The 15,891-nt window shown below is 42.3% G+C and overlaps 1 protein-coding gene across 1 annotated transcript in view; it reads left to right on the top strand.

The window, feature by feature from the left end:
* LOC144684983 (transmembrane protein 263) overlaps nucleotides 1-2,802 on the top strand; it is a 250,188-nt gene extending 247,386 nt beyond the window's left edge. The window contains exon 3 of the mRNA XM_078549473.1: nucleotides 1,391-2,802. Coding sequence (XP_078405599.1) covers nucleotides 1,391-1,677 — 287 coding nt within the window. The 3' untranslated portion in view covers nucleotides 1,678-2,802. The remainder of the gene's footprint in view (nucleotides 1-1,390) is intronic.
* Nucleotides 2,803-15,891: the final 13,089 nt, after the last annotated feature.

Genomic DNA, 15,891 nt, shown 5'->3' with positions numbered 1-15,891 from the left:
CCCCTAAGATTTCTCTGCCCCTCATAGTTAAACCCAGAAGTTTGCCCAAACTTTTGGTCACTAGTTTAAATATATAAACATTAGGCGGTTTGTGTCAAATTATGTTTCATAATGCTTGTGTGAAGCCACTTGAAATGTTTTACTACTTTAAAGGCAATATATAAAAGCTGTTGGTTCCAAGTACATCTGTCTCTCCTAGTAAACACATGTACTCAAGCGATTCCTTTCAAACAATTTGCACCATGAACTGAAGATCTGTGGTTTAGCATTTTTGATTTCCCATAGAATGCATTCTTGATTTTTATATCACCATTGATAGCAATGACAGGTCCTATATTACAGGGAAGGAGAATCAAAGAACCTATTTCTGAGGCCTGTCCTCCCCTCTATCCCTCCAACTATCTCAGGCATTTATTGTGCAGCTTTTAAATTGTTTAATTTGGATTCCAGGAAATTTGTTCATAATCAGGTCCCTAGCCTTTACACTGTGAATCAAATCCAACTTCATTATCCCTGAGAGAGACAGGCTGATAGACCAACAAGGGAACCTGATTTACTGGCGCAAATGCCAGCATCTGCCCTACAAATAGTTGATCTCCTGGCATCCACTCCAAGTGCCAGTATATAAAGCAGTTTTGCCTATTGGCTCTAAAGTAACAGAAGCTTAGGAACACATCTCTAACTCTTCCAGTCAGCTGCTAAAAGTGTGACATAGAAGAGCAAAACCAAATCTTGTGGTAGCAGGTCTCTTGAGCTTCTGCAGTGAACCACAGGTATTATCTTCTTACACAATATTCTGTTCCACATGATTCTGATTAGAGAAGACAATTGACTTACTGGGTACTTATAAGATTGCAAGTGGTTGATCTTTAATAATTGTTGGTGCAAACAAAAGTTAACTGCAAATTAGAAAAGTTGTTTCCTCGAGTGGAGAACAGTCATCAAACAATAATTTACTAACGTATATTTGTAATATAGCATTGTAAGACCTTTTTTGAAGTCAGTGTTTTAATCAGGGCTGTGAAATGCAATTGCGTGCAAGTCATTCAGTTTTGAGTTGAGTATTCTTGGCTGCCGTAGGTATGAATTTTGATTTGAAATAGAATGCTCTGTGCACTCAGTGTAATCCATGTATAGTCATGGATTAATAAAGCTAACTGATTTAAAATGCTGGAAGAATACCAGTGGAAGGACAAGTCAGGTTGCAGTTATGACTAGTGCAATCGTGTGATAAGAAGCTTAAATGTATTTCGATGCACAGTTAATTTATTTTTCATTTTCTGTTTCTACTGCAGGTCCAAGCCTAGGAATGAATGTATTATGAATGCTATTTCAAAGCTGCCTGCTCTTATTTATAGCAATCTAATTTTTTTAACAATTGTTTCCATAGAACCCAAGAAGGATCTTGGCACGCAGGAGCTCGGAATGATCTGGAGAGTGACCGGTGGCCTTTACAGTATCACAAAGGGAGCAGTGGGTGCTACACTCGGAGGTGTGGCTTGGGTTGGAAGCAAAAGTCTGGAGCTGACCAAAACAGCTGTGACCACTGTGCCAGTGGCTGGCGCCGGATTGGTGAAGGGAAGCATGTCAGCAGTGACTGGTGGCGTTAGTGCTGTAGGCTCAGCTGTTGCCAGCAAGGTTCCTTTTACACCCAAAAAAAAGGACAAATCTGACTGACTGAGTTTTTAGGGTACATTTTCCTTAAATATTCATCATGATTTAAGTATACCTGGGCATGCTAGGATACTTGTATATGCTTGGTATATCTTTTTTTTTTAAAAAGGGGAAACAAGTGAGATGTGTTTCTGGAAAATTCTGCTCCTCGCCCCGCCCCACCACTTGCAGTTCTCATGCCATATCTCTTCATTGTGTGTGCTGTTGAAAGACAAACTGAGCAGTTGTTCCCATACTACACTGTCCATTAACAAGGTACAGCTTTGTGCTTCTGGGCCTCTGCTGGTATAAGTACTGGCAGCATAAGGACGGTCAGTCATAAGATTCATAAAGAACATATTCCCAGTGGTGATTCTTGCAACTAAAATATACAGAAGTGTTTTTTTTTGGAGGGGGGATATAGCACGTTCTTGCCATCAAAAGGAAATGGTCCACCCCCCACGTACCCCCCCCCCCCACCCCCATGTAAATATTTATTGGTTCCTGCAGTATTTTGTATGCCTGTTTTGTTCCTGTTAATTGGGGCTAATTTTCAGATTTTGCTTTTTATCTGTTGGAGTAGGACACTATAGGGTGAATGTTGCTTCAAATGTGTCGATGGCAGAAAATTTTGAATGTCGTGTTGGGAACAGTCAGCATCCAGTCTTCAAAAGTATTTCCTACAATGCAGCAAGTCAGCTTTTTGCTTGGTTGTGCTATTCTTTCATGTGCCTAACTAGCTCAGTACTGGGAGCAACATGCAACACTAATGCTTTAACGTAGGTTGCATGTTGCCATATGTAGCCTTACTCTTCACTATAGTTTTGACTGTTACTTGCTCTAAATGACTGGCTCAGTTGGTTATTACAGTAAAATGTTGATGACCATGATCCCCATTTGCTATTTGTGCTGTTTCCTTTTGTTATGCTTCGCATTTGCCTTTCCATCACCTGTCTGTGCTCCTGATATTTCTGTATTGTGTTTATGTATTAAGACTGAAACAGAAAATTAATTGATTGCTGTTGACCAAAATGCGAAACATTTAGTTTTTGTCTATAATAGAACTATTTTTGCAAATATGACACCTAAAAGCAATGAATTAGACTGTAAGTCTGTATTTTAATGGAAATAAAGTTTGAAAATCTCAAATATGTTTGAAAGCGTTCAACTTCATATAATTTGCACACTATCTCCTAAATATCGGGACATTTACAGACATTGGGAACACCACTTTGTTTCTATTTGCAGAAAAATCATTTACCTTTAAACGTGGGGTTTAAGTCACATCATTTTAATTAGATTTATTAAAAGCAGTCACAACAATGGAAGAATTATAACAAATATAAGATAGTAAAGGGAATGGAGACGTTAAATCTGAAATATTACTTTAATTGATAAAATGCAAAGGGAACATTGGTTCAAAAAGCAAAATTTAAACTAAAAGCATGAAATTCCTCACACAATCTGATCCATCTATAGAAAATCTTCCGGAAGGAACAGTGGAGGTGAAAACCCTGCAATGTTTTTAATTAACAATCAGCTACTGAACTGATGGGAATTTAGGATCTCTCTGGAAGGATGAATTAAGATGGGCCAATTGACCTTCTTCATCTGTAATTATGTTGTGAAGCAAACTAGCTTCAGGAAGTGGGTTTTACCAGCACCTCCAGAGAGTGCACTGCCCCTCGGCGGCAATATGCTGACAGAGAGCGACATTCTTTCTGGTCACCAGCAGGCACACCCTGTCCATACACGAATAGGTTTTCACTTGCTAGCTTGTATATCTTCCCTCATTATTTAGAGGGGTTTGAGAGCTGGACATTTGAAGTTTCAAACCACTTAAAACCTACTGTGTGCGCTGTTTGGCATATGTGCAGTTTTTCCTCTTGCTGTGGAGTGAGATCCACTGTGACAATCAGAAATAGTGCTATAGTGATTATAGTCCTAGACAAGTAGCCTAGAGATTGAGTTGAAATCCCAACATTGCGAGTTATGACACTGAATTCAATGAATCTGGTTATTGGCGCACTGGTGTCAAAAATAATGTGAAAGTTGCCGAACCTTTTAAACAAAACCCAGCCGGTTCACCAATCTCCTTCGGGAGAGGATCCCGGTTACCCCTACCTGATCTGGCCAATACATGACTCCAGTTCTGCACTACTTGGTTGATCCTGAATATCACCAAGATGTAGCTCAGCAAGCCACTCCATTATATTATTAAAACCCACCTACAGCAAGAAGGTGGACCCACCACTTGCTTTGAACAGCGTATAAGTAGCGTATTTGTACCTTTGCCAGTGTTTCCCACAGCCAGAAAACGCTTATACAAACTAAGTACAAGAGGTGGATTCAAGACCTGACAATTTGGGCAATATTACAAAGCTATTTCAGAAACCAGTACCATAATATAAATAGGCCAAACCTTACAGAAGTGGTCCTGAATATTTGCACACATGTGCTTGCACTGTGTGCACATGTAGTGTATTGAAGTAATTCTGCGATGAATCAAATTGTTTTCTGAATCCCAGTCATGGAAATAAAATCTATGTGGAGTTTTTATGCAGTGAAGGTGCATTGATGGGTAATGGATAAAAACTGCAGGACACTTTGTTACGTTTGTAATCCAAATCATTATGTTAACAGGAGATGCATTGATGTTAGAGGGCAATATCTAATTTATATCTTAGATTTTTTAATACATTTATTTTGTATCTTATAAATGTCTCACTTCTGACTTGCACTTCAATAATGCCAGTAATTTCCTAAGGGGTTTTTTCTGGTAACTTGGTCTCTCGCTAAGGACAGAGTTGGGATTTGCAAGCAGCTGTCAATATACATAAACGTCCCTCAGCAATTAGCCTTTAATCAACCTCAGTATGTGCTTATCTGTATCACAACCAAATGGGAAGACAGTGATTCCTTTCCCCCCAAACATTACAGTAGTACATTGAAGGTACTTCATTGGCTGTAAAAACTGTTTGGGATATCCTGAGGTCATCAAAGGTGCTGAATGATGCAAGGCTTTAAAGTCTTTTCAATGGCCTTAAAGGGGCAAGCCAGTTTAATTCAACCCCACTCTAACAACTAAACAACACAATGATTGCCTGCATCTTGATAGCATCTTAACACAAACTTTTCAGGGTGTTTGAGGCACAACTGGTCAAAAATGAACACTGGCCATAGTGGAGATATTAAGCTTGGATTTTAATAAAGGCCCTGAAGGAAGGAAGGAAGAGAGGAAATTTAAAATGTTAAGTATTTAAGGAGAGAATACCAGAGAACGGGCTTTAGATAGTTGAAGACATGGCCGTGAATGGTGAGGCAGGAGGGAGAGTTGAGGGGGGATTTCAAGCCTGGAGTTGATTACAAAGGAGCAAAGACATGAAATTGAACCACATATGAAAATCTTTAATTGGAGGTATTTAAGAGACCATGACCCATGTAGGTGAAGGGTATGCTTGATGGGATGCAAATACTGGATGAGTTGAAGTTTAAGGAGAATGGGAAGCTGGCCAGGAGAGCATTGGTACAGTCGATGGTGGAATCAAAAAGGTTTTTCGCAGTGGGATAAAGCAGGGCTGGACGTGGGTGATACTGCAGAGGTGAAAGATGGCTTTTTGACATATGCAGAGATTGCATGCTCTCTCTTAAAACTGAGACAATGATTGAAGAAGGATGAAATCGATTGCAAAGGTACCAAATTTGGCAGTGCAAAACCTGACGACTTTGGTCTTCCAGTTTTTAGTTGGATCAAATTGTGGCTCCATTCAAGACAGGATGTCAGTCAATTGCAATCTGATAGCACAGATATAGTGGAGGAGGTCTGGCTATCATTAATGATCAGATCGATAAGAGTGTAACCAAACAAGGGCAATCCCCCTGAGCTGGACAACAGAGTGATGGTGTAAGAGGAGTACGGTGTAGTCAGTTGTGTCAAAGGATATAGAGATGTCAAGGTGTAAACTATGGCTCTCTCCTCTGGGTCAGTTTAGGGTTCAAGCATTCCAAAGACTTCACATAACGTTGGCTTTTAAATGCAGCAGAGGTCATTGTATGCTGTCTTTTGAATGAGTCATTAAACTGAGGCCCTCTCAGATGAAGGTAAAATAGTCCATGATGCAAACCTGCTTCACAACTGGCTCCAAATTGTTATTACAGATGGTTGAAATATTAAATTTAGAATAACTTCCCACACCAATTTGTGTCTCAGGCCTATCTTGGGATGTGAAAGCTGGTATAAGAAACTTTGTTTTTAATAACGTTTTTGTGCCTATTCTCTTCTGCAACTCTCAACATTTGGAAGAGGAAGCAGCATTTTTGAGAGTCCCAGTGCCAAGGAGAGATGGCAGTTTGCACCTGTTGCATTGCCCATCGTCAATGCTGACGAGATAGGAAGCAGAAGCCATGCTAATCACTTCAAAGAGAAAAATCGAACAGAGAATCACAAGGCTTTTAAAGCAACAATGACTAAATGTCTTAAATGTCAGTTGCATAAATGGCCCTTGACAAAGCTAGATCCAAAAAAATCGAAAAATGCTTTTTTAAAAAAAAAGAGAAATTAATATACCTGCTGACATTTTGGTGGAAAAGGTGAGTAGATGAGATGCGTACTATATAACGAGTTTTCTAGGTTTTCAATGAAAATGTAACACCTCTACCTTCTAAGGAATGAGCTCTTGAATAACATTTAACCAAAAGGGGGAAATGAAGTCAGAAGGATTACAAACATAACTCCGGGACACAGGTTTATTCACTCTTAAAAGATGATTAAACGCAAATATATCTATCAAACATGTATTTAAAATTAATCTGAAGGAATACAAAGTTCTACTGAAATACCACTGTAAAACTTTACATGAAATAGTCTAAACAATTCATAAGCCAAGGAGTAAAAGACTTTTTATTGTGAAACACTTAAGGGTTGTGACAAAGAGTCTTCATTTCATAGTATTGACCCATCTTTGTTTTCCCTCTTTCAGACACTGATGGACCTGTCGTGCATTTCCAACATACTGTTTATCAACTCTCCAGTATTTGGAGTACTTTTATTACTGACTTATTTTCTTGCATTGGATATAGTTAGTCTTTTTTCATAAAATAGAATAACTTGTGCAAAAGAATGAATATGGATAGCTTAAAGCAAATAATGCAGTCGTGTTTTTAAGCAGAGTGACAAGATTGCACATAGTAAATTCTAAATAAACAATGCTTGTATTTATACAGCACATTAACATATTGAAAGATCTGAAAATGCTTCACCTAATAGATTACTTCTGGAGCCACTGACTATTATGCAGGCAAAGGAATTATATCAAAAGGGTATGCAATGACCGTGATTGTTAAATCACAAGCTGAAGCTGAATGCAATAGCTGTTGAGTTAGAAACCCTTCACACACACCTTGTATTCAGGCTAATTCATAATTTGTCTTAATGATTTTTTTTTTTCAATTGAATGTGGTTTTAGATGACAAATGACCAGACATGAGGCAGGAGGAAAGAAGATTTATGATACTAAATTAATTTTGAGTATATGGGGACCTTATGGTACTGTAATGACCAATCATAGCTGTGATATTTCAATGACCTAATGAATTATAAAATTGTACACTGAGACAAATTTATCCTTACAGTTTTTGAATATTCACAGTCTGATGCTGAAGGTTAGGATTTAGAAGTTTGCACTGCTTCCATTGTGATCACGAAGGGAGTCAGACTGATAGTGCAAAAGCATAAATGATATTGCTCTTTTATGGTGCTCTGAACAGAGCATGTCTTTATGTATTCAGAGGTTGTAAAGATAATCAATGAACGATTATGATGGATTGATAGTAATATTAGTGCCAAAGAGGACCCTTTGGCACATTGTGTTTGGGCACAACGGACCATGGGTATATCTTCACAACATGGACACAGAACTGGTGGTGGGGGATGGGGGAGGGTGGGGATGCAGGATTGGAAAATTACTAACGTAAACCAGCCTTTATAAAAGGGCATAGAAATCATCAAGGAACCTGCAGCCTGATGAACTTGGCATATGTTAAAGGTAAAGCATTAGGGAACGCCCCAAGATAATGCAACACCTGGATAAATGTGATACAGCTAGAGGGAGTTAGTGGTCTTATATAACAAATTTCCTCAAGTTTCCTCTGGAAACTCTGGTCCTCACTGACAAACTTCTGTGGAATTCCACAAATTGATAGATTTTAGCAAGGGTTTTGATACGCCACAAGAGTGGTTAGTCTGAGAGATCAAAAATCATTGGATAACGGGCAAGCTTCTGAAGTGCATTGAAAAGTGCTAAGCCAGAGAAAGCAATGTGAATGAACTGTAATGACATGGCAAGGGATCGGTTAGTGAGTGTCACAATGATTAGTGCTAGGACCTTCATTGTTTTCAGCATGTGATTTAGAACTAAGGGACAGAAACCAAACTATCTAAATTCGCATAGCGCCAAATTTGAGGAGAGAAATTCAAACAATAGTACAGCCAACGTCTATAAAACAGCCAAAAGCTCATTAACACATTATAAAACAAAATGACAGAGCCACTTAAGGAGATATTAGGCAGATGACCAAAAAACATGGTCAAGAGATATGTTTTAAGAAGTGTCTTAGAGGAGAAAAGCCAGGCAGAGAGGCAGAAACGTATAGGGAGAGTATTCCTGAGCTTAGGGCCTAGGCAACTGAAGGCGCAGCTACCAGTGGTGGAGCAATTTAAATTGGGGAGGCATAAGAGGCCAGAATTAGACTAGTGCAGATATCTCGAAGACTTGTGGGGCTGGAGGACATTATAGAGGAGGGGTGACAACATGGAGAGATTTGAAAACAAGGATGAACATTTTAAAATGAAGACTTTGCTTGACTGGGAGCCAAAAGGTTGCAAATATCTAGGAGATTACTTCAGCCGTATAATTGCTTTCCCTTGAATACTTCAGTTGTCCTAACAAACCTTTTGGCTAGCACCTTTATCCAGGGCTTTTTAGAAGTCCCAATATTGCACATTGACTGCATTCCCTTTTCCTCTACTCTTTATTGTTAATTGGAAGAGTGCCTTATCAGTTATCTGAACCCTATATTCAAATGTACTACAGAATATCCAAATGGTTGCAAATATTTACGATATTACTATAAGTGAATCAAACAATTTGGAGGTCCAGAGTTTGGGTTTCTAAATAATGATAAAAGTGATTTGTGGTTCTCTGCCAGATCTACCATTTTGGATGAACAGCAAATCCACAACTTCTGAAGGCATGTTGCTTACCCTGTTTTCATGGGAAACTGTTTTATAGGGACAGAAAATAATAAGCTCGCTGTCCAGTCTGCCTAATCTCAAATTCCCTGCTGAAATTCATTGGACTGCCCAATTTCAGGAGGCACTTGCCTAAACTTGAGGGGAAAATAGTTTTACAAGCTAATTCACTCAGAAGGGGTGAATGTAAGTGTACTACTATTTAAACAGACAGAAGTTTAAAGATGAATAGTGTTTGTAGAATTTGTTTACTTTTTTTGTGATTCTAGATGAACACATTTTTGTGGGGGGGTGAGCTTTACAGGTAAAGGACTGATTCATGAAAACATTCAAGGAGCAGCTCATTTAAGCCTTGTATCACTCAGGTCAATTAAATGTTAATATTACACTCATTCACTGCTATTAACATTAGAATTGTGAAATAAGTTTTATAGTATTTCTAAAACCATGTCTCTATTTTAGAATTGCATTGTTCATCTCAAATTAATGAGAGGAAATCATGAATTCAGCATAATGGATACTGAACTGGACTTGGACATCATGATCAATTTACTTTTTTCAATTAATATAAAAGACTGAGTACATCCATCTGTATAATTAAATCTTTTGCTTCTGTCTTGAGTCCATAGGGCACAAAATGTGCATGGAGTTGGAGGTCAGGTAGAAGTCCTGCTTCTGCGATACAACAGCCCTGGTTAGACCAAACCACCACACTCCAAGAAGGACATATTGGCCTTGGAGGGAATCCAACACCTTTCATCAGCCAGTCTGGTTTCCTGCCCACTCCACTACCTATTTCTAAAGTTAGGTCATAACATCATAACCACAAGGCATTAAGCGTTTCTTAAACAAATTAACAAAAGGCCCAACCTGTCAAAGCAGCCAGGACAGGAAATGGAATTGGAGTGTATGCATGTGGAATTCCCATAGGAGCCAAACAGGGTGGCTTCAGTCTTGCTAGTAGTGAAGACTAAAGAAAGTTTTGCTTCAGCCATGATTTAGTATCAGGCAGCATAACAACAGTAACGGAAGCACAGAGTGCAACAAAGAATGAATGTTAAATTAGGCTTTGGTACATGTGGGAATTCGGTGCAGAGGAGGAACGAGAGACTGCTTTTTATACCAATTCCATCCTCCAGTAGCTGCTGAGTGCTCTCCAAGCTGGGAGACTTGCTGTTACTTTAGCTGTGTAAATAACTAATTTATTAAATAAGGTTAGACAGGCATGGCAGGAATGCTGATGTGCCGCAACTGCAACATGCGAGAATCTGGAATGTATTACAGTCCCAAGCAACCATGCCTGCGGGAAGTGTTTTTGGCTTGAGCACCTTCGGCTCGGGGTTTCTGAGCTGGAGTCTGAGCTGCAGACATTGCGGAGCGTCAGGGAGGGGGAGAGTTACATAGACATTTTGTACCAGGAAGCAGTCACACCACCCCTTAGGCTAGGGAGAACTTTAGAGTTGGTCACTGGTCAGGGGCAGAAGGATGTGACTGTGAATCAGGCAGGTGTGGGGATTCAGCAGGTGATGATGGAGGAGTCCCAGCCCTTGACTTTCACCAATAGGTACAAGGTGCTTGTTATCTGTATAGATGAGGACAAGGACTGCAACTTCGGTGAACAAACTGAACATGGCACCATGGTGTAGGATGCCACTCAAGCGGGAGGAGCAAAAAGGAATGTGGTAGTGATAGCGGACAATATAATCGGGTTAGATACTATTCTTTGCAGCCATAGCCAATAGCTCCAATGTTTGAGTTGCCTGCCCGGTGCTACACTTGTGGCTAGTGATGAACTTGGAGTGGGAGGGGGAGGATCCAATTGCCATGGGCTATGTAGGAACCAGCGACAGGTAGAATTAGGAATGATGTTCTGCTGAGAGATTTTGAAAAGTTAAAATGTAGAACATCAAAGATAATCGTCTTGGGATTGTTACCTCAGGAACATGCCAGTTGGGTAAGGTCAAGCAAATTGGAGAACTAAAAATGTGGCTCAGAGTAGTGTGGAAAGATGGGATTTTGATTCATGGGGCACTGACATGAATACTCAGGGAAGAGAGCTGTTCTATTGGGAAAGACTTAACTTAAACCAGGACTTGGACCAGTGTACTGGTGAATCATATAATTAGGGCTGCGGCTAGGGGTTTTAAACAGTCCACCAAAAGCAGGCAAATCCACCCTGGCCAATTACCACCCCATTAGTCTACTCTCAATCAGCAGCAAAGTGATGGGAGGTGTTGTTGACAGTGCTATCAAGGGACACTTACTGCTCCTTCTGACTGACGCTCAGCTTTGTTTCCGCCAGGGCCACTCAGCTACTGACCTCATTACAGCCTTGGTCCAAACATGGATGAAAGAGCTGAACTTCAGTGAGGGAAGAGTGACTGCCCGTGACATCAAGGCAGCATTTGACTGAGTATGGCATCAAGGAACCCTAGCAAAACTGGGGTTGATGGGAATAAGGGGGTAAACTTGCAACTGGGTGGAGTCACACCTAGCACGAAGGAAGATGGTTGTGGTTATTGGAGGTGAGTCATCTCAGTTCCAGGACATCACTGCAGGGGTTCTTCAGGGTAGTGTCCTCTGCCCAACCATCTTCAGCTGCTTCACCAATGACCTTCCTTCCATCATAAAGTCAGAAGTGGGGATGTTTGCTGTTGATTGCATTATGTTCAGCATCATTCACAACTCCTCAGATAATGCAGCAGTACGTGCCCATATGCAGCAAGACCTGGACAACATTCAAGCTTGGGCTGATACCCAAGTAACATTTGTGCCACACAAGTACCAGGCAATGACCATCTCCAACAAGAGAGAAACTTCCCTTGACATTCAAAGGCATTACCATCACTGAATCCCCAACTATCAACATTCTGAAACTGAACTGGGCCATCCATATAAATACTGTGGCTACAAAAGCAGGTCAGAGGCTAGGGATTCTGCATCAAGTAACTTACCTCCTGATTCCCCACAGCTGTCCACCAGCTACAAGGCACAAGTCAGGAGTGTGATGGAATATGTTCCACTTGCCTGGATGAGTCCAGCTCTAACAACACTCAAAAAGCTTGACATTATCCAGGATAAAACAGCCTGCTTGATTGGCACTCCTTCCACCACTGACGGACAGTAGCAGCAGTGTGTACCACCTACAAGATGCACTGCAGCAATTCACCATGGTTCTTCGACAACAACTTCCAAACCCCCGACCTCCAACACCTAGAAGGACAAGGGCAGCAGATGCATTGGAAAACCACCAACTGCAAGTTCCCCTCCAAGCCACACAGTATCCTGATTGGAACGATATCTCTGTTCCTTCATTCACTGGGTCAAAATCCTGGAACTCACTTCCTAACACCATTGTGGGAATAGGTACACCACATTGACTGCAGTTGTTCAAGAAGGTAGCTCACCACCATCTTCTCAAGGCCAATTAAGGATGGGCAATAAATGCTGGCCTAGCCAGCAACGCCCACATTCTGTGAGCAAATAAACATAACAGGCTGGTGGTGGGGTGGGGAAGGGTTCGAGTGTAGGGAGATTTAGAAATACATAGGAAAAAATGAAGGCAACAGAACAGTGCAGCAATGCGCTTGGAGACAATCAGAGTGGGCCAAGAAGGGACAGAGAGTTTTAACAGCAATTGTACAGCAGTAAGGTTCATGCAGGGAATAGTTAAAAAAAAATTAAAGGCTCTCTTTCTGAATATGTGAAGCATCCACAATAAGATAGATGAACTAATGGAGCAAATAGAGATTTTTAAAAATTCATTCATGGGATGTGAGCATCGCTGGCTAGGCCAACATTTATTGCCCATCCCTAATTGCCCTTGAGAAGGTTGTGATGCCTTCTTGACCCAGCGACAGTGGAGGAACAGCAGTATATTTCCAAATCAGGATAGTGAGTTACTAGGAGGGAAACCTCCAGGTGGTGGTGTTCCCATGCGCCTCTTGCCCTTCTAGATGGTAAATCGTGAGTTTGGAAGGTGCTGTCTAAGGAGCCTTGGTGAATTCCTGCAGTGCATCTTGTAGATGGTATACACTGCTGCTACTGTGCATTGGTGGTGGAGGGAGTGAATGTTTGTGGATGGGGTGCCAATCAACCAGGCTGCTTTGTTCTGGATGGAGTTCAGCTTTGAGTATTGTTGGAGCTGCGCTCATCCAAGCAAGTGGAGAGTATTCCATCTCTCTCCTGAGTTGTGCCTTGTAGATGGTGGACAGCGTTTGGGGAGTCAGGAGGTGAGTTACTCAGCGCATGATTCCGAGCCTCTGACCTGCTCTTGGAGCTCACTATTTATACGGCTGGTCTAGTTCAGTTTCTGGTCAATGGCAACCCCCAGGATGTTGATAGTGGGGGATTCAGCGATGATAATACCATTGAATGTCAAGGGGCAATGGTTCGATTCTCACTTGTTGGAGATGGTCATTGCCTGGCACTTGTGTGGCACGAATGTTACTTGTCACTTGTCAACCCAAGACTGGATATTGTCCCGGTTTGGCTGCATATGGACACGAACTGCTTCAGTATGAGGAGTGCTGAATGGTGCTGAACATTATACAATCATCAGTGAACATCCCTACTTCTGACACTTTTTAAAAAATTCATTCACTGGATGTGGGCTTCGCTGGCTGGGCCAGCATTTATTGCCCATCCTTAATTGCCCTTGAGAAGGTGGTGGTGAGCTGCCTTCTTGAACTGCTGCAGCCTGTGTGGTGTAGGTACACCCACAGTGCTGTTAGGAAGGGAGTTCCAGGATTTTGACCCAACGACAGTGAAGGAACGGCGATATATTTCCAGGTCAAGATGGTGAATTACTTGGAGAGGAACCTCCAGGTGGTGGTGTTCTCATGTGTCCACTGTCCTTGAACTTCTAGGTGGTAGTGGTCATGGGTTTGGAAGGTGCTGTCAAAGGAGCCTTGGTGAATTCCTGCAGTGCATCTTGTAGATGGTACACACTGCTGCTACTGTGCATCGGTGGTGGAGGGAGTGAATGTTTGTGGATGTGGTGCCAATCAAGTAGGCTGCTTTGTCCTGGATGGTGTCCAGCTTCTTCAGTGTTGTGGGAGCTGCACTCATACAGGCAAGTGGGGAGTATTCCATCACACTCCTGACTTGTGCCTTGTAGATGGTGGACAGGCTTTGGGGAGTCGGGAGGTGAGTTACTCGTCGCACAATTCCTAGCCTCTGACCTGCCCTTGTAGCCACAGTATTTATATGGCTAGTCCAGTTCAGTTTCTGGTCAATGGTAACCCCCAGGATGTTGATAGTGTGGGATTCAGTGATGGTAATGCCATTGAATGTCAAGGGGCGATGGTTGGATTCTCTCATTGGAGATGGTCATTGCCTGACACTTGTGTGGCTCGAATGTTACTTGCCACTTGTCAGCCCAAGCCTGGATATTGTCCGGGTCTTACTGCATTTGGACATGGACTGCTTCAGTATCTGAGGAGTTGCAAATGATGCTGAACATTGTACAATCATCAGCGAACATCCCCATTTCTGACCTTATGATGGAAGGAAGGTCATTGATGAAGCAGCTGAAAATGGCTGGGCCTAGGACACTACCCTGAGGAACTCCTGCAGTGATGTCCTGGAGCTGAGATGACTGACCTCCAACAACCACAACCATCTTCCTTTGTGCTAGGTATGACTCCAACCAGTGGAGAGTTTCCCCCCTGATTCCCATTGACTCCAGTTTTGCTAGGGCTCCTTGATGCCACACTCGGTCAAATGCTGCCTTGATGTCAAGGGCAGTCACTCTCACCACACCTTGGGAGTTCACTCTTTTGTCCATGTTTGAACCAAGGCTGTAATGAGGTTAGGTGCTGAGTGGCCTTGATGGAACATAAACTGAGCATCAGTGAGCAGGTTATTGCTAAGCAAGTGCCGCATGGTAGCACTGTTTATGACCCCTTCCATTACTTTGCTGATGAATCGAATTGGATGAAGATTGGCATCTGTGATGCTGGGGACCTTTGGAGGAGGCCGAGATGGATCATCCACTCGGCACTTCTGGCTGAAGATTGTTGCGAATGCTTCAGCCTTATCTTTTGCACTGCTGTGCTGGGCTCCTCCATCATTGAGGATGCGGATATTTGTGGAGACTCCTCCTCCAGTGAGTTGTTTAATTGTCCACTACCATTCACGACTGGATGTGGCAGGACTGCAGAGCTTAGTTCTGATCCGTTGGTTGAGGGATCGCTTAGCTCTGTCTATCACTTGCTGCTTATGTTGTTTGACACACAAGAAGTCCTGTGTATAGCTTCACCAGACACCTAATTTTTAGGTATGCCTGGTGCTGCTCCTGGCATAACCTCCTGCACTCTTCATTGAACCAGGGTTAATCCCCTGGCTTGATGATAATGCTAGAGTGGGGGATATGCCGGGCCATGAGGTTACAGATTGTGTTTGAGTACAATTCTGCCACTGCTGATGGCCCTCAGCACCTCATGGATGCCCAGTCTTGAGTTGCTAGATCTGTTCGAAATCTATCCCATTTAGCACAGTGGTAGTGCCACACAACACGATGGAGGGTATCCTCAATGTGAAGGCAGGACTTCGTCTCCACAATGACTGTGTGGTGGTCACTCCTACCGATATTGTCATGGACAGATGCATCTATGGCAGGCAGGTTGGTGAGGATGAGGTCAAGTATGTTTTTCCCTATTGTTGGTTCCTTCACCGCCTGCCGCAGACCCCGTCTAGCAGTTGTGTCCTTTAGGACTTGGCCGGCTTAGTCAGTGGTGGTGCTACTGAGCCACTCTTGGTGATGGACATTGAAGTCCCCCACCCAGAGTACATTCTGCACCCTTGCCACCCTCAGTGCTTCTTCCAAGTGATGTTCAACATGGAGGAGCACTGATTCCCTCATCAGCTGAGGGAGGGCCGTACGTGGTAATCAGCAGGAGGTTTCCTTGCCCGTTTGACCTGATGCCGTGAGACTTCATATGGTCCGGAGTCAGTGTTGAGGATTCCCTGGGCAACTCCCTCTCAAC

The sequence above is a fragment of the Cetorhinus maximus genome, chromosome 9 (genome assembly GCF_964194155.1).
Source record: "Cetorhinus maximus chromosome 9, sCetMax3.hap1.1, whole genome shotgun sequence".
In the NCBI taxonomy this organism is placed as follows: domain Eukaryota; kingdom Metazoa; phylum Chordata; class Chondrichthyes; order Lamniformes; family Cetorhinidae; genus Cetorhinus; species Cetorhinus maximus.
Note: the sequence above shows the minus strand (reverse complement) of the source record. Positions and strands in the feature narration are given on the sequence as shown.